The 26,023-nt window shown below is 41.6% G+C and overlaps 1 protein-coding gene across 1 annotated transcript; it reads right to left on the bottom strand.

The window, feature by feature from the left end:
• Positions 1-20,969: 20,969 nt before the first annotated feature.
• LOC118235711 (WD repeat and coiled-coil-containing protein-like) lies at positions 20,970-24,588 on the bottom strand. Its single transcript, XM_035433776.1, has 3 exons — positions 22,717-24,588; positions 21,864-21,984; positions 20,970-21,164 (listed from the first exon to the last, which is right to left on the bottom strand). The coding sequence occupies exons 1-3, from the start codon at positions 24,586-24,588 to the stop codon at positions 20,992-20,994; spliced, it is 2,166 nt and encodes a 721-aa protein (XP_035289667.1). The 3' UTR covers positions 20,970-20,991.
• Positions 24,589-26,023: the final 1,435 nt, after the last annotated feature.

The following is a 26,023-nucleotide window of genomic DNA, read 5'->3' as shown; positions in this document are numbered from 1 at the left end:
GGCTTTGTTTTACCCCCCAAAACGTTCCTGCTCGGGGGGTAGTACTTTCCGAAAGTACAGGAACCTTTTGGGTGGAGCTTGCAGCGCTGAACATTTCTGATTGGTCGAGTACTCGTAGCGTTTGTGTTGTATTTATTTTCCGCCATTACCCGCCATGTTTGAAAATATGCAGCGGCAAACCAATTTATTTTCATAATAACTTCAAATCAAACTTGTATGTTATGCGGCGCAGTAGCCTACTTTTGGTTATAGCCTATCAACGTCTTGGAATTATAACGTGTGCTCTTCTGTTCTTTTCTTGCTTTAGTATTCGTTTTATAAAATGCTAAGCATTCGTGCTGGGACAGCATATTACGTAGGCTACCAAAACATTCAAACGGATTAATTCGGTTGCTGAATATTTTCTTCCGGATTTTCTTTGTTAGCCCGTCGTAATTGACTCAAAACGTTTGATACAGTTATGTGAGGTATGCGGTAGTTCTGCATAATTAACATTGGTGATACAGTACAAGCAAACTGGAAATCACCTTCCGCACTTTTTATCCGGGTAAAATAACAGGTTAATTCTTCCCTTTAGCTTTTTCAGACTGCCGTAATTTTACTCAATTTTACTGCCATTTTTCAATTCCACGAAAAGACCAGGAAGACTATGGACTCATTTATGGTGCATGGTTCGCATCTGGAGGGCACACTTCGCTGCTCGGCTACCAGTAACTTCGAAGGAAAGCAAACGGTGGCTGTACCACTACTAATTTACATTTTCACGCAAGTCCGAGTTTTCGTTCTATTCTTGTCATTTTGCGATTAGCCTATATGGAATTGACGACGAGAAAGTAATAAAACAGCTAATTGTTTACAACGTGTGCATGTTTTCTGCTGTTAATGAATGTGTTTGAGAGGATATATGAAAATCAATAAATACAAAAGTAACCATATATAGTCATTGTTGGTAACCCGTTGTATATAAGTGGAATAAACCCCTCCGGGCTGTCCCGGTTATTAGAAAATAATGTAGGCTACTTCGGTGGTAGTATGGGGTTACAGAAGAAATCATATGACAGATGGACCGACGACAACGTCAGTGGGCTAATTTGCCTAATCTTCGCGGTACTTTAGACCCCGGTGGAAACGCAGACAACCATTGGCTGAAGGAACCTTTTAGTTCCTGGTAAAGTAGTTCCTGGGACTGAAAGTTCCGGGTAATTTCGGTGGAAACGCGGCTTTAGTTAATACCAGTTCTTGTTGGGATTAAAAAACAGGTCATGTATTTGTTAGTAGTTAACTAATTATAAGTGTATCCTATGTTTTGCTAATGTCTAAATAATCCTGTAACTAATACATTAGTTAATATATTTGTTAACTACTAACTAATTAATTAATCTGTACATCATGAATTCATGTTAACAACTACATTAGTTAATGCCTATTTATGTGACCTTATTGTAAAGTGTTACAATAATAATGATGCACGGTGGTGCAATGGGTAGTACTGTCACCTCACAGTAAGAAGGATGTGGGTTCGAATCTCGGCTTGGGGCCTTTCTGTCTGGAGTTTGTATGTTCTCCTCGTGTCCACGTGGGTTTCCTCCGGGTACTCCGGTTTCCTCCCACAGTCCAAAGACATGCAGGTAGGTATCATAGGTATGAGTGTGTGAGTGAACGGTGTGTGTGCCCTGTGATAGATTGGCAGCTTTTCCAGGGTGTATTCCTGCCTCTCGCTCAATGAACGCTGGAATAGGCTCTAGCACCCCCCGTGACCCTGACCAGGATAAGCGGGTATAGATAATGTATGGATGGATGGATAATAATAATAGATAGATAGACACCATCTTTAATTATCTCAAAGTGTAGGGAGGAACACTCATCCACCTCCATGTGCAACACACACCTGGGTGATGGTCAGAGACCATTTTGCCTATCCACCATATTAGACTGCTGAGATTTGAATTAGCCGTGCGAAACCATTATCCTTCAATATTCTGTTTTCATTCTGACTGCAATTTCTGTAGCCACAGCTAGCTTGGATGTCATGATGAATCTGCAGCTGAGGTGGGGATGGAGCACAGGTACCCACAGTGTCTTGCACCTCGTCCGAAATCCAGGACAGCTGATGTATAGTCTCGATACCCAGACGTGAAATCTGTGAGTGCCTGGAAAACGTAGTTAACTTCTGTGGCACAGGCTTGATTTAATCGGTGTAATCGGTGGCATAAGATCTCTGCTGCTTAATTTGGTTCGCTGGCTATTATTTGGCAGGCTATTATTTCAAGCACCGACCCCAGAGACCTCATGCCTTTGCCTTTCCCTGATTTGTTCTTCCTTTTCTCCTTAAGTATTGATCATCCCTTTTAGCAGAACTTACTATGGTCAATTAAAATGGATTACTTGTAGTAAGGACTTGCACGTTATGAAAAGTGGTCAGCATTTCAGTGGCTAAAAATGAACACGAATAATGTATACTGCTTTAATGTCACGGAAACAAATTGGAAAGGCTTTATTGTAACATTACGTGGCAAGTTGCAAATTGTGACATTTAAGGTTGAGCTGTAATTTATTATTGTGGACCAGCAGTAATTAGCTGGCCCATTGCTAGGAAAGGTTGTTCTCTAGCTAGCTAGGCAAGCTAAGTATCTGACATTATGTAATGTCTGCTGAAAGCTAGCTGGCCAAGCAATTGGCTTGTTTTGTTATTTAGTTATATAGTTACAATTTATATTGCCACTGTGCGTTGTGCAAACGAGCTGTCCAATGTACCATTCAGTGAAACTGTTCCAGCACTGCAAAACAGCCATGTTCCATATTTGAATGGAATTCCCTGAAGTGATTTTTAAATTTTATTTGTATGCTCATAAGAATCTTGACAGGTCACATTGGCCTGAGTGGCGCTTAAGCTCTTTTTTTTTAACATATTATCCATTGATACATCGCCATACTGAAGCAATTCACGTTATACTTCATGCTCACATCTACAACTGCATTTCCCTACCTGGGAATCCAACCGGCAACCTCAGGGGTACAAGCCCAGTTCCCTGCCTGTCATACTACACAGTAACCATTTTTGAGGTCAGGCAGCGATTGAGGTCAGAGCAAAAACTGAATAGTGGTGGCTGATAATGATTAGACATACAAAATCAACATTCTTTCTGTATAAGTATTTAAGTAATTTTTTCACCAAGTTATAGTATTCTATATTTATAAAGTTATCAAGGTGTCAAATGCTGCCATGCCTTCTGCATTGGCTATTTGACAACCAGAAATTGTTTAACACCACTAGTACTAATCACAAAATATGCAAGCCTTGAAACAAGAGAAAGGTCTATTTTGGAATCTCAGTTACCACTGCTCTTGTGATTGCAAACACTTTAGCAGGCTACCTTGCCATGCATGTTGATTTAAGTTGATGGAAATTCTGGCTATGAAAGGTACTGTTTGAATCAGCAGACTTATCATTTACTCCAAGTGCGCATTTGAACAGTACCGAGTGACCCTAGCAGCAGGAAATTTAAACTAAATAAAAAAATGTTTTGTTTGTTTTTTTAACACAGTGCTCAGAAAACAAAAGGTACATTTTTGTACACTTGGCTTTTGTGATTTTTAATACAGTACAATTCTCAGCAAATAAAAAATAGGATAGAGGCTGCAGTACTTTGGTAGCATTGTTTTCTGTGCAAATGGTGCCATACAGTAATACCTATATAGGCCTACATTTAGGCTACCAAAAACAGGACTACAGGATTTGCCTGCTTGGTTACTAAGAGAACTAATACATGTATTTATGACTTGTTCACTGTTTCAACATACAGTATGTCATTTGCCATTCAAGTATCAGGCTTGTAAACAAAATAATAAAGTAAATGAAACTTTTCTTTCTCATCAGGGTCTTGCTCATTTGTCTCCATCATCACTTTTCACAGATGTTTTTAGGTTTGCACTCTTGGTATAAATTGGAATAATGGGAAAGCGTGCCAACTGCATTGTTTAAAAGAAAGTGTTAAATATTTTAGATTAACAAGTTAATTAACTGGTTAACTTTGGGAGCCTCATGTCTGATATTTTTTTGGGACATGCAAATATGAATTCTAGAAGATTATTAAGCTCTCTTACAAGAAAGTGCTGGAGGGATTCTGCATTAATCTGGGTATGTATCTCACACAGATTGCATTTTTGGATAAATAAGTTGCTGAATAAAATTGTAGCACACCAAATCAAATCATTGTAAATGGGCCAAAATCATTCTGGAATTGAATTGTGTGCCATGAATCGTGATTTGCAGAAAATTGCTGTTAAAAATTCTCATACAGACTTATGATGCTTATGCATGTAAACTTACGATACAAATGTGACATGTGACAATACATTTTCCAGGTTCTTCCCGAGCATTAAGGAAAAGCTACAGAAGACAGATATTTCTGGCCTGTGTCCATCTTCTATACTTCTCATGATTGCGGAACAGTAAATGAGCACAAAATGACAGCAAATGTACAAAGTGCACAGAGAAATCCTATGCACGGAGATTGACAGAGAGAAATAAAGAGAGAGGGAGAGTGAGAGAGCGAGTGAGAGGGAGAGAGAGAGCGGGAGAGAGATAAACACACACGCAACACATGCACATAACAGCTGCTCCCCGTGCCAACATGGCTGCCCAGACAGGCTTAACGCATTCTGCATACATTCTACGCACACACAGTCTGTTTCCATCACAAGATCAAACTTGAGCTGGCTCTGAGTGACCAACACATTCCAGTCTAATATCTGACTGCGGAGTAAAATGTGGAGAGAGCTACGTGAGAGCTAAATTCCTGACCGTGAACCAGGACAGTGAAAACGAATGAACACTTTCACGCAGAGAAATGTCTTCTAAGCAACTGGGGGGGAGATGAATATAAGTTGCTTTGGTATAGGGACTCCACACATCACAGGGAGCAGGAGGGATATTTTCTGCCCTTTCCACAGTGTCACATACAGTCAGAACATCACCAAACTCTTCCAATCGAGGAGTCACCTGAGGCAGACGGCCAAATGCCAGGAGTCAGCCGTCAGCTCTGTCTGTCATGTGAAGAGGAAAAATGGCTGCCCTGCACTGTAACAAACATGTTATCATGATAAATAACAGATTCAATCTAGAACCTCGAGAGTCATCTGGAGGAGAGAAAGGGGCCTCAGCCACTAAGCAGAATGTCTGCAGGAGTTTCAATAAAAGTGAACATCACTTAAATGACATAGGACGACAGCTTCTATGACAGTGGTGTAATTTTAAGTGACTGTGAACACCCAACTGAGTTTTAGCAGCCCTAATCAGAGACGAAGTGTCGACTGTGACAGAGTCAGAGCCCAGTTGGGCTTTAGAGCCAAGGGAATATCTGTACTCAGTTTAACAATTAACCACGCCATGTTTTGTCCAAGTATTAATAAGTAATTTGGATATAATATTCACGGCTATTTTAATTATATTATGTAATGTTTTTATGATAATTATGAATATCGACTGTAGGCAAGGGCATAGGTCATATTTCAAGTTTGGGGAGGACGACAAACAGGAAATTTTCTTTTGGTAAGGGGGGTTGGGGGCTTGGTGATAGGTGTGTTCTCTTAATTGGGGAATGCAGCTAGCAGTGCTCTGTAATGTTAGCAAGGGAAATCCGCCAGCTGTACACACTGTAATTTTAATGGAGGGAAACAGTTAGCTGTGCTCTATCATGATAGTGGGGGAAAGCTTGATAATATTACAGAGGCAAGATGGTTAGCTGTGTTCTATAATGTAAAAAAAAAAAAAAAAGCTGGTAGCAGGCTTGATTTTACATTCACTTCACAGCTGGCACCACAGTGCTTCAGGAGGCACCTGTGACTACAAAATGGCCACTAATCTGGAAGCTGATTGGCTGTTAGCTGGCATAATCATTTCCCAGGCAAGCTTAGAGGGATATCATTAAGAGTGGCATAATAGAGAACAAGACACAAGCTGCAGGGAGGAATAGGATTTATTTTCAATGGAGGCTCCTGAAATGACTCCTTACAAAGCTCCATCTTTCTGGGTTCTTTCAATGCACTGTGGCATGACTCTTTCGCATGATCTACCTGACTCCTCCTCTTTCAGCAACAGGTCCTGCATAGTTGTCTATAGCTGTGCTTGTCCAGTCCATGGCCTTTTCTCACCTCAATTGCTGTTAATTCCTGTCTCGGAGTGCCAGATATATTTCTTTTTCTCCCTCCAAGCCCAAACTGATGAATTACCAGGCTTAATGAATGCATGCAGCATTTCACCATTCAGGTTGAATATTCAGGTTCAGAGTCATGATAATCAATCAAACAGTGCTAGCAAGCTAGTTGGAACAAACACCAAAAAGCTCTCTTGCACTTCAGAATCTCGGTTGTCTGCGATATCTTCGACATCCTTCTGAGCAAATGTTGAATTCTGCTGCATGCCTTGCCCTCTCTTCCTCCTTCCTCTCACGCAGCAACACCACTGACCTCCCTTTTCCACACTCATCTCCACTTTAGCAGTTCTGCTTTTATACTGAACTTATATTTCTTCAAATTCTGTCTTTATGCTCTGAGATTGCCAGCTGCTCGAAAACACACTTCTCCATCGATTTATTCTCTAGTTGATAAATCTGTTCCAGGTGACTAGATTGCCATAATTGTTAACTTTTAATAGGTTCTATTTATAATGTCATAAGTTATGCACGATGGCGCAGTGGTTAGACTCTGAAGAAAGAGATCCCGAGTTTGAGTCCCGGCCGCCCGGATGCTTTCTGCGGGATTGTATGTTCTCCCTGTACTCTCCCCATGGGTTTCCTCCGGGTTCCTCAGGTTAGGTATACTCCTGCCATTGCCCTTGACCAGGGAACTGGCCTCAGAACTGGATTTGGTCCCTGGACACTGCGCTGAGGCTGTCTACTCCTAAGTAGCAAGGAGGGGTTAAATGCAGAGGACAAGTTACCTCATGGGGTTCAATGAAGTATATATATAACTATATAATAATTTTTTACCAGTGGACTGATTGAATGCCCACTGCTTCTCTTTGCTCATGGCTGCCATATGTGCTGTTTTAGTGTGCAGTCTGCTTAAAACCCGTGGTTTTCACCCTGCTGGCTGTGCTTTATAGTGTTAGAGTGTTAAAAGACTGATCAATGCGATCTGTACTGTTCACGGAGGATGTTTGTTAGCTGTGCTCTCTAATGAAGGAGAAAGCTGTTAGCAGGCTTGAGTTCCAGTTTTACTAAGCTGGCAAATCAGACCAAATGTTCTTGCTGAAACCATGTGGAACATTACAAAAAATGTTTGTGTTATGAAAATACCTGTCAAGGTCGGCATTTTGAACAATATTATTTCTTATTGTGCTCTCAGGTAAATTGTAGGTGTGCATGTGTGTGTGTGCGCGCGGTGTGTGTGTGTGTCTGTTGTGTGCTCTGCTTGTGTGTGTCTGTGTGTTTGTGTGTGCATGCATACGTGTGTGTGTGTGGGGTGGGGTGGGGGGGTTTGTGAGTGTGTGTGTGTGTGTGTGTGTGTGAGTGTGTTTATGTATGCATTCAGTCTACTTTCATTGTTACAGTTTTTGATAAAGCGTGTAATTAAAATAGGTGCGCTCTTTGGGGACAGCTGATTATTTACTCTAAGCCCTCAGACAGCACTATACTGGATTTTGCCACAGAAACACAAATTGTCTCAGTCATATGAGAAGAGTAAAAAAACAAATATTAGCTCAGACCCTGGGGTGCTCTGCATTTCAGAGATTACCACACTCCCTCCATTCCAGAAGAAGAAAAGCCAAAGACCAACCCAATGGAAAGTGGAAAAGGAGGCTGCCCCTATGGCCTTTTGCTGCAGGGAATGAGAACTTTCAGGAAAAAAAACCATGAAACCATAAAATTCCATAAAATAAATGTAAGCCAAACAATAACATACACATCTGCTCAACAGCTCTGGTGACTCCACTGGGATTTCTGAGTTTTAGTTCAATATAGTTTTGATCATTTCCCTTAGAACACCAGTGCTTCAGTTAACTTGCCCTAAGCTACAGAGAAGATTAACACAGGAAAAGCAAAATTTAATCTCCTCTCCCAATCCGTGCCACTTAAGCCAGAGAAAGAATATCCATCATCAGTGATATATCTTCACAACGTGCACACACAGTACACGCACTTTCACTCGTCGTGGAAGGAACGTTTCAGAGTGAGAGTCTCATGAGAGTGGTGTGCCATCTGGTGGTATTATAGTGCACTGCAGGTGGCCCCCTGATTGTAAGTACTGTCAGGCTCCTTCTTGTGAGAGTCACTGGTAATTCATTTGAATAAGCTGCTCTGCCAAACCGAAACTGACCATCTTTTAGTGATATTTATTATATTGCCCATTTGCATATACTGTTTTTTTTTTTGTAATTGCAGACTGCATATGTGAAAATGTTTGTAAGCATTGTATGAAATTATATGAAATGATTGAATAGAACAATTTAGTTGTGTGAAATGATTCAATAGAATCATTTCAAATAACATAGACCATGGTTTTGTGATTTTTACTTATTTAAGGTAGAGATGCTCTTTATGATGGTACAATGACTGTTTGCAGTGACTGTCTGTACTGTGCTTATGTGCAAGAAATGATTGTGTTTGAAGTAACTTACTGGGCTCCCATAAAATGACTATATTTATAGAGCCCATGACTCTGCTTAAAGTCACTGTGCTTAACGTCTGCAACTGTGCTTAAAGTAACTATGCTTATGATCCTTTATGCAATGCACACCTCATCAGTCACAGGCAGAACCACCCTTTCTTACACTGCCTACAACCCCCAAAATCCCCTCACCCCCAACCTCCAAAACGCCCACACAATCCCCATCCCTCGTTCCCTTCGTACCCCCCACTTCCCAAAACTCTGACAGTCCGTCTCTCCATACTCCCAAAACCCCTGTCCATCTGCTCCCCGGGCCAAGGTAGGCTCATTATCCGGTGGCCTCCTTCAAGACATTTTCCTTTCCTGACACATAAGAAACAGGGCACCATGGCAGCTTTCTGTGTGTGTCCAAGCCTACATAAAAGTCACTGTGACACTATGTGGCTCCACTTATGAAACCTCTCAGCCTCTGGCAGCCATCTGGCTGCCCTTCACACTGTGCTCATAAGGTGCTGGACTTTTCGCAGCCAGTGAACAGCAGCAATTCCCCTGCTGGGGGAAGGACCTGTTCTGAGCTGCCCTTGGGAACCCAGTCTAGGGACAGAGCTCTTCTGCTGTATCCGTTTATACAAGGATGAACGAGTCTTTAGTGAGACACACGTGCACACACGCATTGATTTTTGCAGGAAAAGTGGTTTTACTTGATTTGAGCGTGCCCTACACGATGCCGTGAGTTGAGTAATTAATTATTTGCTTTTATGCCACTTTTCCAGACAAAATCAATTAGGAGACACCTGGCTTGGTGGTCGTTTTGTGTACAAAAGTGATTCTTGTAGCATTACAAGGCAAATTTGCTGTGACATGGTCGTGTAATTAGTCTTTACGTCTTCATTGTCACCTCCTCCTCCATTATGGTTTCTCTATGCCTTCATCCGGCAGCTGATGAGAAATTAAAACATGAGCATTCCCCAGCGACTGAACCGAAACACAGCGGTGGACTATGACATCATCTGAGTAGAGGCCCCTGTGGACAGAATCCTCCCGTGGAACAACCGTGTTTGTGCGCTCGAGTGTGTGTGTGTGTGTGTGTGTGTGTGCGTGTGTGTGTGTGTAGATATGAATATGCGTAGCAATTTCACAAAATTGATTATCGCCCTGCTTTAAGTTGAATAAATTAAGGCAAATGAAAACCAGAAGCTGTTTGGGATGCCAAACCTCTTAAAGGTTGCAAGGCTTTGAGGCTGTCAAAACAGGAAAGTGATGGGTACATTTTAATATGTGGTGATCACATTGCTACAGGTTAAAGGAAGTAACAGGGTTATGGTACGTGCATTTCACTTCTTAATTTGAGCCAGGGCTAAATGCATATATTAAACCTTGAACAGCTGCGATTCTTGCACCCTATGTTACGCTGTTTAAATGACAGGAGCAGAGCCAAGAGTTTGCACAGGTTTCTTGCTTCTGCGCGGTTCTGACATTCCCGCCTTCTACAGTCGGCTTCCTGTCACTGTCTGTCAACGGGGTTCGTCCTTGGCCCAAGTGTGAAGTGTTTATCAACAGCAGATGTGAGGGGGGAAATTAAATAAGCAACGCTTCACTTGTCAATTATGAGACGAAGAGCAGTGTGGGGTACGGAGTAGCTTTCACTTTCAGCCTAATTGGAGGTGAAATGGAAGAAGGGAGGGCAGCCTCTCCCTCCGTAGCTCTCATTTTTCTCATACGAGAAGTCAAACTGTAATTACACTTGATCAGAGCACGGAATAGAGCAGAACTCTCTGAGCCCAATCAGCAAAAACAATTTCTGTAGCCTAACTAAAACAATGTAGACTAACGTACAGTATGTTCATATATGGAATTTTTAAAAAAAAAGTCATTTACATGTGACAACAAACGCATGTACTATGCATTTAACTGCTACAGTGCTGGTTTCCCTGACTTCGATTAAGCCGAGTCCTTGACTAAAGAATATTTTTCAGTGGAGATCTTAATTTCATTTTCTTTTTAGTCTTGGACTAGGCTTAGTTCATGTCTGGGAAACTGGCCCACAGTGTTTAATTTGACTGTTGGGAATCAGTAAAAAGTGTATGATACAGTCATCTTAAAAAAAAAACATCTGGGAACCATTTTAGAAGGCTGCAGGTAATTTGTAAAGGAAGTGACCTCAACAGTTCACACTACAGAGGGAGGCTGGACACACCTGCTGGGAAATGCTCAGTGATGGAGTCTCTCTCTCTCTCTCAGTGGGAGTGTGTTCCTGTCTGTGGGGTGTGTCAGGTCACCGGATGGGTCCATTGAGAATTGTGACATTTTTGGAACTGTGCGCTGATACACTTAAAAGCAAAAAGTCTGTGCAAATCCACACACTTGTGTTGAAAACACACACATGCACACACACACACACCATGCACAAAATATGCTGCCTCACACATGAATGCATGCACATGTGCACATACACACACACACACACACACACACACACACAACAGACTCCCTCAAACACACACGCACGTGCACTCACACACACCGTCAAGCAATTTTTTACCACCTCAGATACTGTACACATGTACTCCACTGAAATGGGCGCACAAACAAGGACACGCGTACCCTGCACAGACGCAGCGACTGTGCTTTCAGTTCCGGCTTTGATCTCTCGCCAGCCTCTCTGTTTCAATCGATGGAGACAAAGCTGTCTCTCTGACAGCATTAAGAGGATGGAGATGGGAAATTTCACGATGAGAGACGACAGGAGCGATGCAGAAGGAGGAGGGAATGCGAGGCTATTCACGCGGGTCACAAGTGACCGGAATATTTTCTCACCTGCAGCGTGCTTCGCGCCCATAGTAAAAACCCAGAATAACAAGGACAGAACTGACACTTCACTGCTGAAAATGTAACCCCCAAAAATGTTATAAAAAGCCAGGTTACTCATATACGCAAAGAATGCACATGCCATTGATAGGTAAAAATAAAACACAAAATTACTGAAAATCTGTCTGCATTGCATGTCTGTGTGCATCCTGAACAATGGTTTTTGCCAAATAATGATTACTGAAATAAGTATTTTTGAGTCTTTTTTTCCTGTTAGCAATACATGTATTGATGCTAAACCATTTAATATTGTAGGGTACTATTTCGTCTGCTATTGATATTTCTAATAGCCTTACTATTCACAAAAAGTACTGGTCCCTCATTAATATACAGTCAGTTATTGGAATGATAAGTGCTGTTCTTGTTTCCTCTTTTCAATTAATAAGAACATACTACATGTGTTGCGAGTAGAAAATGCTCAAGATTTTTGAGAATTGAAACAAATATTGTATTACTTGAAAAAAAGTCTGTATTTTTTCCAAATACTCCATCCGACATTTACCATAGAGGTTTCTGCTGACATTAGCGAAGGCTCCACATATTGATTATGCACATAAAAGACCCCATTCTCTTTTGTAGGTGACTGGATGAAACAAAGACCAGTTACAGTAACTTAGGAAATCAGGAAAACAAAATGTGGCCAAGTGAGGGGGTAACAAAAGAAGAAGAAAAAAACAACAAACAAGTGAGCATTACTGAAAAGAAACAATGTGAATTATGAGTGCTTGGTGCCAAGCACTCCATTTAGACTTTGCCATATAAAGTTTGGTTCAAGCTGATTATACACAAAGAGCTGGGCAGCTGGTTAAGTGACAGAAAGCACAAAGGGCTCCACAAGCACAAGTAAGAGGCCTTTTGTGCTATGGTGAAGCATATTTGACAGTGTTTTATTATTTTCCTTTATTTATTTATTTTATTTATGCCTTAGCGGTTCCTACAGTATGTCGCGCCAGCGATTAATACTATGTTTAAGCGAATGCACTGTGCACTTTAATATGGTAATGTAATCAACCGTTGTCAGTGTAAACTAGTCTTATGCAATAGTGCCTTTTCAGAGGATAGAATGCATATTTGCGCATGATTTATGACCCTGATGGAGCTGTCTAAACATTCTGAGCTGTAATCATTGCGGCTTTATTTGTGATCCTTTTTGTTAATAAATCCAGATTTTGTTGAGTTTTTCCTCTGTAGTTGGACGGGCGCTTGCTATATATGCGGATTCAAGGTGCTACAGTTTGATGGCGGGATCCAGCAATCAGGTGTTAAGTGGGTGTTAAGTGGGTAAGTGGGAGCACGGAGTTAATTTTTTTGCTTTGGTATAAATAAAACAGTGGCAAATACAGGAAGAGTCAAGATTGGCAACAGGAAGGCTCCTACTGAGGATCAAAGTTTTATGCCTCAAGACTTTATAAACTGATTTTTTTTAAACTTCTTTTCCCTGTCTCTTCATATGATATCAGCAGTTGAGCTGCGTGAAGTGTTCAATGCACTTACGGATAGATTGCAGGTAGAAAATACTGAAATGTCAAAACTGATGAAAATGAAAAAGTGACTTTTTCATTTCAATCCAGTTTAGTGGGGTGTTTGAGAGTATAGGCCAAAGCAATGTCTAGTGTAGTGGGAGGGGTAGTTAATATGTTATCTGTATTCCAGAAGAAAGACATGCCTTTCTCTGGTCTCTCTGGTTTGACATTTTATGAATGACTAGATGATTTACAGAGCACTTTGAGCTGTCATGATCCCTCTGGTGTAAAAGCTACTACATATATATGGACTCCTGGGGAGAGGCAAGGGGAGGATTGAGCATCGTCCCTGCACCGACACTATAGAGACTCCGCACATATTTTGGAAAAACAAAAAAACACATATGGCTGCCCTCAATCACGGACTGCACAACAGTTTTTTTTTTTGTTTTGACGGAAGGCAGGAGGCAGGAGGAGAATCTATATCTGAAATATTGGAAACTTCAACAAAACAACAGCTCCAGGTTGATGAAAAGGCAAAGGCAAAAGGCAATGTTGAGGTTTCAGAGACTACGGGCTAACAGAAGGGGTTATCAAAAAAGAAAACCTTGATATGATTTATCTGGCAAAGTACTTCAAATGTCAGGGTGAGGGCCATATCGGAAGTATCCTTCACAGAGTACTACTGCTAATTCACAACCCACTCAGCCAGATAGCAACCATATCGACGCCCCTCCAATTTCAGGGCAACAGGGAAACAATCACTTCCTGTGATGAGGGGCCCAGCATCAGGTGGTGAAGAACCTTGCCATGTCAGGTAAACTGAGGGACAGGGAGACCTCTTCCTGTTTAGAAGGTGAAGTGCAGTAGTCTAAATTAATTTTGACAGTGTGCTGGTACCATGCCTCTTGGATACAAAGTAAGTGGCGACTGCTATAACCGAAAGTTTCATCGTGGAGAGTTTCAAGGACAAATAGCATGGTGTATTGAAAAGCTATGGTTGAATTTCATTGAAAGCTGTCAATGGACTATCAATTCTTTATTTGGAATATATTGAGGTAGATGTCGAGGAAAATCGAAAAATTCAACAGATTTGTTCTCTGCTGGGGAAAGACCGTGAAAAACATGACACTAGAGCAAGAAAAGAACTGACTCTGGGATTAGTTGAGGATCATAAAAGAGCGTTCTAAATGATTACCTCAGCAGGGGTTAGAGGTTAATTAAGTCAACTTAAGTTCCCAGTCCTTACCAGACAACAGAGTAGCTGCAGTCAAAATTTTTGTTGACATATAGGGATATTTTCGCCTGAACAGAGTGGTTTAGGGTATATTTATTCAGCACAAAATCTCAGGAACGGACGATATTTAGGATTCCTCCAAGTTTGCCAGTGATATTTAGCTAACATGAAGTGGTAGAGGCTCATGTTAAACAGTGGTTAAAGAAATGAGAGAAAAGCAGCTCTTACGCTCCCCTGTTGTTTTTGGTGAAAATGTAAGATTGGACATTTACAGTGTCGACTACAGTTGACTACAGGCAGTTGAATGCAAACACCTGTAAGAATGCGTACCCACTCCTGAGGACCGAAGAGGCCTGGGCTGCCCTGACTTGTGCCCACTGGTTTCTACCTCGGATTTAGCCTGTGGCTGCAACCAGGTGGTTGTTGCTGAGAAGGACTGCCTGAAGACTGCTTCTGTACACAATTTTATCAGTATGAATTTAACCACAATTATATCATGTAATACTCCTGAGTCATTACAATGACTGATGGAACAAATCTTTGGAGAATTGCATTTTCTGTCTCTTTTACAGTATCTTGACATGGTAGTATTTTCACCTGCATTTGAAAAACACCTGCAGCACTTCAGTTATGTCATAAAAGCTTGGTCTTAAAGTTAAGTTGAGCAAGTGCTCTTTCTTTAAAGAAAACATACCTTAGCAATGTTATTTTCTCAGAGTATGTCTCAATTGAGCCAGAGAAGATCAGTGCTGTGCCTGATTGGAAACATCCACAAAATGTAAATGAGTTTAAATTTTTCTTAGGCTTTTCCAGTTATTATAAGTTTATGTGACATTTTGCACCTCAAAAAATAAATAAATAAATAAATAAATTTTCCCTGAAATGTATACTAGTCATTACATTACAGGCATTTAGCAGACGCTCTTATCCAGAGCGACTTACACAACTTTTACATAGCATTTTTATATTGTATCCATTTATACAGCTGGATATATACTGAAGCAATTTCGGTTAAGTACCTTGCTCAAGGGTACAACGGCAGTGTCCTACCCAGGAATTGAACCTACAACCTTTCGGTTACAAGCCCAGTTCCTTACCCACTGTGCTACACTCCGTCCTAACTCTGCTAAAAGTGGAGAGTCACCAAGCAATAGGAGCCATTTTATTCCAAGACTGTCATGGTCAGAGTAAACCAGTAGCATATAAAAGTTGAAGTTTGGGTCCATTACAAAAAAAAACTGATAACAACTTTTGTGCTATGAAACTGGAGTTTCTTTGCCCTGGCTTTAACTAATAAGCTTTAGGACTATCTTAATGTCACTGTATAGACTGCTTTGGAGTTCAGTGATGCAAACTACACCAAAAGTTTGATGGTACAGGAATCAATATGAGACATTTCCACAATTAAATAATCTTTCTGGCACTCTTCAGGGAAACAAGTTTTTGCTTTTGTGGTTTCTTTTTTTATACTTGTTTTTTGCACTTGAGGGCTACAATATTTAGTTTTATGTTTTGTGTTTTGCACTTTAGGGGTGCATATTTTTGTTTTTGTATGTTGCACATGAGCCTTACGGCTGCAGGGTTTTGTTTCTGTATGTTGAATCTGAATCTGCTGGTTTTTGTACATTAGTGCATCGCCCCTCAGGGCCGCAAGTTTGTTTTCGTATATTGATCTGCACTTCAGGGCTGCTAGTTTTTGTTTTTGCTTTTTTTGTGCTGGTTTTGCGCTTCAGAGCCACAAGAGACATCGCAACATTATGAAGAACTAAACTTGCTAAACAGGCAGATCCATATTTGCTGTGCTGTTGATTTTATCTGAATGTGTGCGCAACCACTGACCCCGCTCATGTCGATTGATGGGAGTCTTACCATTTTGAAAAGTCTCATTCTGAAATGAAAAAGGGAGTTCAAAAATGTAAAAAAAAACATTCTGAAAATCATCATTATAAACAAAGGAAGTCACTCAAAAATACATTATTATGAAATTAAAAATGATCACGCAATTGTGAAAAAGAAAATTCATTAGGTGACTTAATTTACCTATTTGTTTATTTATTTTCTGTATTTATTTACATAATTCCATATTTATTTATGTAATTATTTGATTCATTTTGACGTGTTCAGCCCTCCATGCAACATCAGGCATGCACATCTTTACTTTTAAAGAAGTTACTGTACACTATGAAAAACAGATCTATTATTTTGGCTGAAATAGATTTAGTTTAAAATATATTAACTCTGTTAAAAGTGGAGAGAATTAATAATAGGCTGTAGGCAGGACAATTATGAAGGAGGAGCTTTATGTGTAATTTTATCTGAATTCTGTGAGTTCAGAGGGTGTAGATGTAAATGTCTATGAGGAATGAGTCAAACCCTCAGTGATGTAAAGGTACATTACATTTCCCCTAGGCTTAACATGGTTATGGGCTTATATTTCACCCCAATATAGTTAAAATTACCTTTCCCTCTCCTTCAACTTCACCATTATCTCGATAGTACTTTTACACACAACATGCTGTTACATAAATTATCTGTTTTAGTGAATGCAAACTTGAAAATCATTTCAGATCATGGCCATTGCAACCATGGAAACTGATCCTTTGTGCTAGAAAGGGGGGGTGCATTGTTAATTTCTGTTGTCTTTTTCCCCCCAATGCCATCATCAGTTGCCTGAATTTCGCCTCTGCTCATGTTGCCAAAAGTTTACAGCAGCTCGTCCAACTGACGCTCCTTCATCATCCCCAAAAGTGGAACTGCTTCCAGAACGCTGAGACATGTGACGTGCGAAGGCGCGCTCTGTCGGCTCCTCTTAAATCATCGGCTGCTTCTCTTGCTCTTGCCCAAGGTCTGAAGAAGTTTTGTGTGATGGCGGAATGGATCTGCCATGTACATCGCATTGTGAATGATGGATACTCTGCCAGACGAACAACAAAATAGCCCTCTTTCTTTAACATGGTGGGTCTGACGCGAGCTGTCGAAAATCCAGCTGACGGTGATGGTGAGTGACACGCACGGACGTGGGTGGATGTACATTGACTGTAAGAAGCGGGGCCTACCTTTCCAGCGCGGACAGAGCGCCGTGTTTTGATGTTGCTGCAGCCCTCTGATTTTTCTGCCAAATCCCTCAAAAACAGGTTTCGCTGCTTCCTCTTCCCTTATACCAACTCTAATTTGCCTGTCACTCAGTCTAAGCACAAGGGACAGCAATTATTTGATTCAACCCTGATCAAGGTGAGGACTCTGACGCAGGAGTGCTAGTTATTGGCTGTGCAGTAAACCTCATTGTTGCCATACACTGAGCTTTTCATTGGACCGAGGACACAGCTCTCTCTCTCAACTCTCTCAGAGTTCTGTCTGAACACAGACAAATTATGCTTGCCTTTCCCCAGAAGGCTCCACAGAACAAATCCACTGATCTGGACTTTCATCTGGCTTAATGAGATTCCAAATTAGGTGTCATGTGATGAATGGACAAATACAAGTAGACTTCAAATTAGAACTTGGGCAGCATGAAATTTATTTCAATAGTAATACCAATACTACTACTACTACTAATAATAATAATAATAATAATAATAATAATAATAATAATAATAATAAATACATTACTGTGTGTCTTGAGAAATTATGTGAATTAAATTTAAACTTTGGTTGACCGTTGCAATGTTTCAATGGCCACAGTTAATAGGAGATGACTTAAAACATGAGACCAGGGACCCAAGACATTGACTATGTGTAGCACATTTCGTCCCAATAGGATTGCATGGTTAACCAGAGTGCTGCTAAGTAAATTGCACAGCTGACCACTCCAGGTTGTGCTTCCTCAAACAAGGTGATACTGGCATAAATTTTGTCATGGTGAGTGTTTAATGCACACATAAAAGTAATTGTCATCCCGATCCAATGTAAATTCCAAGGCAAATTCACTGTGACATAGTAATGGAAACAGCAAATTACTTTTTGGTTTTATAGGTTTTTATGAAAGGATCAGACTTGACATGTCTAAATTCCTTGTCAGTATACTTTTCTTTCAAGCTTTCATTGGTTAAATGAGGGATGTTGAGCAGCTTATTAATTTGCCAAAGTCATTGCACCATAATGTCAAACTTCCTGTAGCACAATGTCATGTTTTAAATATGAGATAACTCTTGAGTATAACTCAATTCCAAAAAACACAGTCTCTCCTTCACGGTCACACGATTTCATCAGCAATAAACGAACAGAGGCTAGACACTAAAACCGAGGACCTGAGGATCTCTAACTTCGTACTAGGCCAACGATCATCAGAATGCGACAATGAACTGTCACAGGTTCAGATTTATTTTGCTCCCAGTTGTGAGAAAAGCATGGAGATTCCTCCTACATCAAACACCTGAATGCAGTCCCAGTCACCTTTACCACAGCGATGATTAAGGACTCCGCTGACAGCCAAATAACCCCTGCAAGGCTCTGTGGGTGGATGCTACACGCAGGGGCCCGCTCCTGGGCCACATACTGGCAGCCCCATGTGGCAATTAGTCTCCCGCTACGACCGATCTCTGCACACCGCGAGACTGACGGGGAATTGCAAAAGGAAAAATAAAAGGTTGAGGATAACAAAGAATGAAAGAGAAGGAAAGTAGAAAACTAAAAGACTCGCTGTCTGTGATGTCTGTTTTAAAGGCTTTTAGGAGATGTTAAAATTGAACATTGTACAGTCCAAGAATGGTGCCTCCAGAGAATTTTCGTTGATTAATGTGAAAATTCTGTATCCAGAAACAGAGTGTAAACGTAGCATAAAATTGGTGTGTGAAAGCCTTTAACCTCCAAATACACCCTCTACGCTGAAGCTCATTCAAGCTCAATCTAGCTGAGGTTAATCTATTGCACCATATAGCGGGAGCTCCCATAGAGGGAACCAGGTAGACATGTGACAGCATGTCAAGGGGTTGTATTACAACATTGTTTCTGGCCTTTATTCAATTTATTCTTTTATATTTTCATTTTGTCGTGCAATGGACTGGTGACCAGGGCGTATTCCTGCCTTGCCCAATGCATGCTGGGATAGGCTTCGCGACTCTGACCAAGATAAGGAGGATAGATAATTGATGGGTGGATGGATATTTAAATTTTTTATTAATATAAATAGACTGATAATTGAAAACACAATTCTAATTTATTTAAATGATAACTGCACATGATTTATTTAATTTGCAAAATATTAATCACATCAATTGTTAATTTCACATGTGGAGGTCTGATAGTCAGGGTTGTATCTTATTTTATGTGAGTAAGAATGCTATTTCTACACCAAACGCCTTGCTTTATAATTGCACCAATAAATAATATACAGCACAGAAAAGGCTTTCAGAGAACATCCAGGACTGCAAAGACTTCACTCTGTCCATGTTTCTGTCACTCCTACACCCCTGACTTCTCCCTGATATCGCTCGATTCCTTCACCAAATCCTTCAGGGAAGGTTTTTACTGCAGTAGTTTAGGACTCTCCTCTACAGAACTGAGCCGACGAGGGGTTTTCTGGACGGGCATTTTCCATTCCTTTCCGAGGACGGACTTTTGAAAACGGAGCTTCTGTTTTTCACTCAAAAGCTGCTACATAAATAATAAATATATAAATAAAAAGCATATCGGGCGCTGAGCGGCGCGACACTGGCAGACTGCTCTGCTCCCTGCCGGGAAGACAAACTACCCAATCTGGAGGACTCCGGAGATCAAAGGCTAGCAGCACTGTTCTGATCTTCCGCTCAGATAACCGAAATATAACAAATCGAGAGATTACAATTCTGACTCAGAGGCTTGTTTCAATTCGGTTACTCTGTTAGGCATGCTCAAACGGCAAAACCCTCCTCTGAGGCAGAGATCGACTGTCAAACGCTTGAATGGTGGTCGCTCATGCTCGCCAGCGATGAATTATGACAGAATTGTCATGTTTGTAGCTGTGATGAATGTTTTTTAGGCCTCTGCTTTTTATATTAAAATTAATTAAAAGTAATGAAACCAAAATTTGACCACTTATATGAAAATGCAACTCATTTAAATTCAATCATTATTAGAGGACCACACACTGCAGGTGTGAAGCCCAGTATTTGTTAGTGTTCTCATTATATTTTTGTCTCTTTTTTCCGTTATTGCACATCCACTGATTTTTACCAAACTTGGCTCATTCACAGCACTTCACTGACAAATTTAGATTTTCCACACGTTGGTGTAATTGCAGACTTTCAATCTCTTCTATCAGAGCTCCAACATTATTTGACCTATAGACTTTTCAATTTTGACATTTTTATTTTTTAAAAAGAAAAACAACTCCTCCAAGAGAATTTAAAGCATTGACATTTGCCTTTCACATTTTTCTTTTTTGGATGTTCCCCCTTTTTTCTATCACACATAACACTTCCATACAAAAAATGGCTGTAGAACACCATTAAACTTCTATTGACAGTTAAATGGCAACCCAAACATAAAAGGATTGGCTCAATCAAAACAAATGATGGTGCTATAGACCTCCATACACAAAAACATATTCAAACATTCACTAAAAATCATTCCTTTGCAGAGATTTCAAGCTTTTTCTTACTTTAACGATTTACCATTATAAGAAAACGGTTACAGCTTTTCATCAAAAACAGGTAACAAGGAAATTACAGCGATTTATCAGACATAATGTTTCGAAAGTAAAAGAAGAAAATAAACGATGGAAAATATTGAGAGTTCAAAATGGCAGGTTCTTTCACACAAGTGCACGGCTGTCAGATTCATCTCTCGGTCAGTCCCTGCAGTCTAGTGGCACTTCCTGAGCCAGGCCCGTGGGCCTCAGGTATCCGCGCTTTGGGAATCAGGCTGAGCTGGACTTGGCACTTCTGCCTCACGGGGGAAAGTCTCTGGCATTTTTCTCTTCCCATTCCGCACAGTGAGCTCGCTGTCGGGTTTGAAAGTCAGTGGCACAAATCCTTCTGCATCCTCAGCAAGAACAATCCAAAGCGGTCCTATATGAAGAAACATTCTGTTTTAACAGTAATGTGACACTGTGACAAGATGAAAGCTAATTACACACCTCTTTCAAAATCATCTCACAATCATTAAGTCTGCATCAATCATTCAACTCGAGCCAAGGGAAAGTACTCTCATAAAATCCTATTATATTCACTGATAATCGAGGATTTTATTAGAATAATAAAATCTTCTCTCTGTCAGCTTTAATTTGTCTCCTGGCAGGTTCGCCACACGAGGCTCTTACTGTAGTGCCATTAGGAAAATAGCCTTGAGCTTTAATGGTTTCACCTTCTTTTACCCAGGAAAACCACAAAGCCACAAACACGACTATAAGCTGATCTTACTTTAAACCTTTTAATCCCATCTTCTCCCCCTAATCTCCTCCTCTCCTCCTCTGAGTAAGCACGAGTGTGCCATTTAAAAACAAGCTGTGTGGTGTAGATGTTTTATAGCTGTGCAGAAAGAGAAGAAATTGAGTCCAGTGAGTGGGGGAAATAAGAGCGAGAGAGGACAGAGGTAATGCCACGGGGATGGGATGTTGGCTGGGCATGCTGCTTACTTTGTGCTAGCTGGAATATTTATCTTGACAGGTTTCAGGAAATTGTTTTGGGAACAAAAATACCTGCTCTGAATGTTCTCCCCCAATAAACTCCTCCCCCTAAAAAAGTAACTGACAAGCAACTCACGCTCACCATGCATCATCTCCACGACAGAGAGGCTGAAGAGGTCTCGGACCACGCCCAGACGGAGCTTGTTCTCACAGAGAAGGACAGGTCGCCTCTCGTCGATGAACACATTCTCAGAGAGCTGCTTCTGCAGGGGACAACAGCACGCACAGCAGATAAACACCCACACTGAACCATTGAAACTGAGTAAAATCATTTAGATTGAATCTGCAGATAAGCACTACCATTGAATCACTGAAACTGAGTAAAATTATTTGGAATGAATCGGCACATAAGCACTAACATTGTACCACTTAGGGAGTCAGTGGTTAAATACACATTGATCATTTGCAGATTTTAGATTGCTATAGCAAAGTAAATGAGTAGTTTGTTTGCACTTTGAAAAAAAGGGAGGTGCGACTGTCAGTCACTGTATACTGTATGCTCCATTTAACATTTTTGTTTTTGAAAATGTTCAATTGCTGTTGTAACATATTTTTAAATACTGTGGAACCTAACCATTGAAATATACCAGGAATCATTACTATTTAACAAGCAATGCACAGTTAACTTTAAGATAATTTCAGAGAAGTCAGCAAATGATTTTTAACATGTTATTGTTTCAGTTGAGGAGTTTACACTGCGTTACTTAATTGGCTTTCACCAGCAGATTATGAGTGGTTCGTACTGTCCACCTGCAGCAACAAATCCTGGCTGGAACAAACTAAACACAGGCTCCATCAAATCCCTCATGACAAGGGTTAAATCCACATAAAATCCAGACTGTTTTGATTTTGCTGGAAAATTACTGCACCAGACATAGAAATGTTTACCTTTTTGTGAACCATATTAAGCCTGTTATGAAGAAGACAGACATTACCTGACATGTTATATTTACACAGGGAGGGTCCTGGGGTGAAGGGTAGTTCCCTGTGAACTTCCTCCCATTGCGGGTGAAGTCTGTAATTTCCAACAGACACTGCTGCAGCTCTGTGAACCTGGCGAAAAGTCTCTCGATACTCTGGGACAGTTCATCCAGAGCCCTCTCTTTTTGTAGGCAGCTGTCCCTTGGCAGGGTGGGTTCTAGGTGCAGCCTGTCTAGCGCCTCCAACCGGGGTGACCCAGCCCTGCCGGCCTCCTTGCCCACCTGGCCAGCTGCCACCAGGCTTGCCATCTGCTTGATGTGATCCGTGTCATAGTTCTCAATGGTGATTGGTGACTTTGAGCTCCCGCGTTGAGAGTTGTGGGAACTTCTCCTTTCCGAGCTGCCATTCTTCATCTCTGCACTCTGCTTCCTCCTGGTATTTGGTGACTGGGTAGCCGACGATGCGAGGGATGCATGTTCCTTTATTCCAGGAGGTTCTTCTCTGGAGGAGTTCCTTCTAATGCTGCGTGAATTAACATCTGAATCCACGCATTTTGCCGCCAATGGACACACTTCCTCATTGTAAATGAGTTCTTTAGTCACAAGCCTAATGGCATATTTTTCTGTGTTGCTGCACGATGGGAGGAAGGCGGGATCACCGGACTTCTGCTTCCCCACCATGAGGAGCAGCGAACAGTCATTCAGGAAGCACACCCCCTTGGGCCTCTCATTGTTCTGCAGCTGGATCTGCTGCATGTTAGGCATAGCAGCTGTCATGATGCCATACACCAGCACCATGTTGCAGGAGTTGGAGGCCACTGCCACAATGCGTCCACTCGCATTGAATGCCATGATATCCGGGACCAGAATGCCAGGGATGCTGACTTTCCTGACTATGGTCACTTTCCTCTCATATGTCACCATAACCAGGTGAGAGGAGTCTTGATCAGATCCTGCTAAGTGGTCCCGGCTCTTCAGGTGGAAAAGGGGGCTGGGGTCAGACCTTCTATGCTTGGCCAGGATGTGCACCATGTCCCCTGTCCCGTATGGAGGTGTGGAGACAGAGCCGCAACCCAATGACCTTTCAGAGTCAAAGGATCTCCTCCGTGAGTCCAGACTCCAGTCGTCCTCCAGCATTGGCACTGGCAACTGGGAGGGTAGGGGCTCAGAGTCAGAGGAGATGTCGCACACTATGCTTGCATTGGTTCTGTCAAGCGGCAGCTCGGTTGCCACAGCAACCTGAGCCTCGTCGGTAGAATCCATGGCGCAGATGTAGCCACCCACATCGAACATGGGACAGAAGGTGCAGGCCGTCAGCATCCTCTGGATGTCATTCCAGATGTAGGAGTGGAGGGTGGTGCCGATGGCCAGCACCAGGCGCCTGCCATCCCTCGTCCAGCAGGCGCATTGGATCATGCCGCTCCCCTTGATCTCCGCCCGCACCCTGCGGTTGTCCACGCGCACCGAGAAGAGGACTGAGGCATCGCGCTTGGTGAGGATAGCCAGGATGTCTGACCTGGGGTGCCAGATGCAGCCCTGGGAGAGCAGGGGGAACGGCTCGCTCACCTCGCACGTCTGCGTGCACAGCAGCTTGTTCTGCTCCAGCGAGCTGAGCTGCAGCTGCCACACCGTCACACGCTTCTTGTGCTGCACCGCCAGCAGTGCAGGGGACCCTGAGCAGCAGAGGGGACCCCAGTACAGTCCCAGCACGTGCTCGAACTGCCCGATGACATTAGTGTCGCCGAACTGCAGGTCTCCTTTGGCAAAGTACAAGGAAGTGAGGCACACCTGCTTTCCGTCTGTCCATGCTATTCCATGCACCGGGTGGATTGCCTGGTGCAGGGTGTTCAGGCCTGTCCGCAGAAGCTTTGCTTTTCCCAGATCCATGTCCTGGACAGTCAGACGACGAGCAGAGCTCCGAATCGCTTCTTCAGGCCCGTCTCTGGTGTTGCTAATGTTGGATGATGGAATCGCGTATGTGGGCACGCCTCTTGTGTTCAGGATCTCAGACAATCAAATGCTGCTGGGGTGCATCTCCCTGTTGTGCTGTGGAGTAGTGAACTGAGGCTGGAAATGGACATGTAGAATTAGCAAAGCCTCTTTCCTCCGTCTCCATCTCTTGTAGTTGGAAGACCTTAATCCAATCAGCACGCACAAGGGCTCACAGTGGCCTCTGAGATGATTAGGCTTCAGTGACCTCATGGCTACACTACACACATTTCAGGTATTTTTTATGATGCTGATATAGCACGAAAACACCCTTAATTATTCAGACATTACTTTACATTATTGACATTCAGCAGACCTTCGTGTCCAGAGCAACTTGCACAACATTTGCATTTTTATATAGTTTTCATTTAGCCTGCTGGATGTAATGAAGCAACTTAAATTAAGTACCTTGCTCAAGGGTACAATGTCAGTGCACAGGTTGTGAAATAAACCTGTAACCTATAGGTTACAAGCCCAGTTCCCTACCCATTATACTATACTGCCAACCCTTTTCCTATTGCCTAGACATATTTCTAAATGGAAAAACAAGGCTTGTAAAAGAGAAGTGTATTTATACTCATTATGTTATGGATTCCAATGAATGTGAGTGAAGCCGCTCACTGGCATCCTTTGATTGCATTCATGTGCATTTATTGAGGTTGCACCAGTGAAATATTATAGCTTTAATAAATTAAGTTAGCACAAATTGTTTGCAATTTGCGTGTACTACAGTGTCAGATATTAACTTTTTTTATCAAGGGGTGATTCTTGCCCCCTGGATTTGATTTTCGGGGTCATTTGTGACTTTTACGAAGGAATTTGTTTATATCCTTATAAAAGGACACAGCATGTGACCATGCAGTCATCATATAAAGACTTTAATTAAATGGTGCCTGAAACAAAGCTGTCTAAGTCAGGTAAGGCCTTCATTAATCTCTGACCCTGGTGTATTTACTGTGAGGAAGATGGTCATTTGAACAGTTCAAAGCACCAGTTTGTCCAGTCCCATTCCACACGTGGGAAATGTTGAGATACTGCAGAATGGAACTTTCTTTTCTTTTTTCTTTTTTTTAACCTACCCTTTATATCATCACCTGTAAATTAATGAAGGATGTGGATTTATTGAATAATTTTAAAGCATGTAACATTCATGGTAATATTGATATTGTATAGATATCTTAATTTAAAGACTAGAAAACTAGTAACATATGTTGACCAAAAATATTTTGATATACTGCCAAAATAATGCCAATTTGCATTGCGCAAAAGCTTATTGTATGTCTATCACATCGTCTATGGTCTTGGGGAAACCAGTCATCATTCATAATAGCCT

This window comes from Anguilla anguilla, chromosome 1 (assembly GCF_013347855.1).
Source record: "Anguilla anguilla isolate fAngAng1 chromosome 1, fAngAng1.pri, whole genome shotgun sequence".
NCBI lineage: Eukaryota > Metazoa > Chordata > Actinopteri > Anguilliformes > Anguillidae > Anguilla > Anguilla anguilla.
The sequence above is the reverse complement of the archived record's forward strand: the minus strand, read 5'-3'. Positions and strand labels throughout refer to the sequence as shown.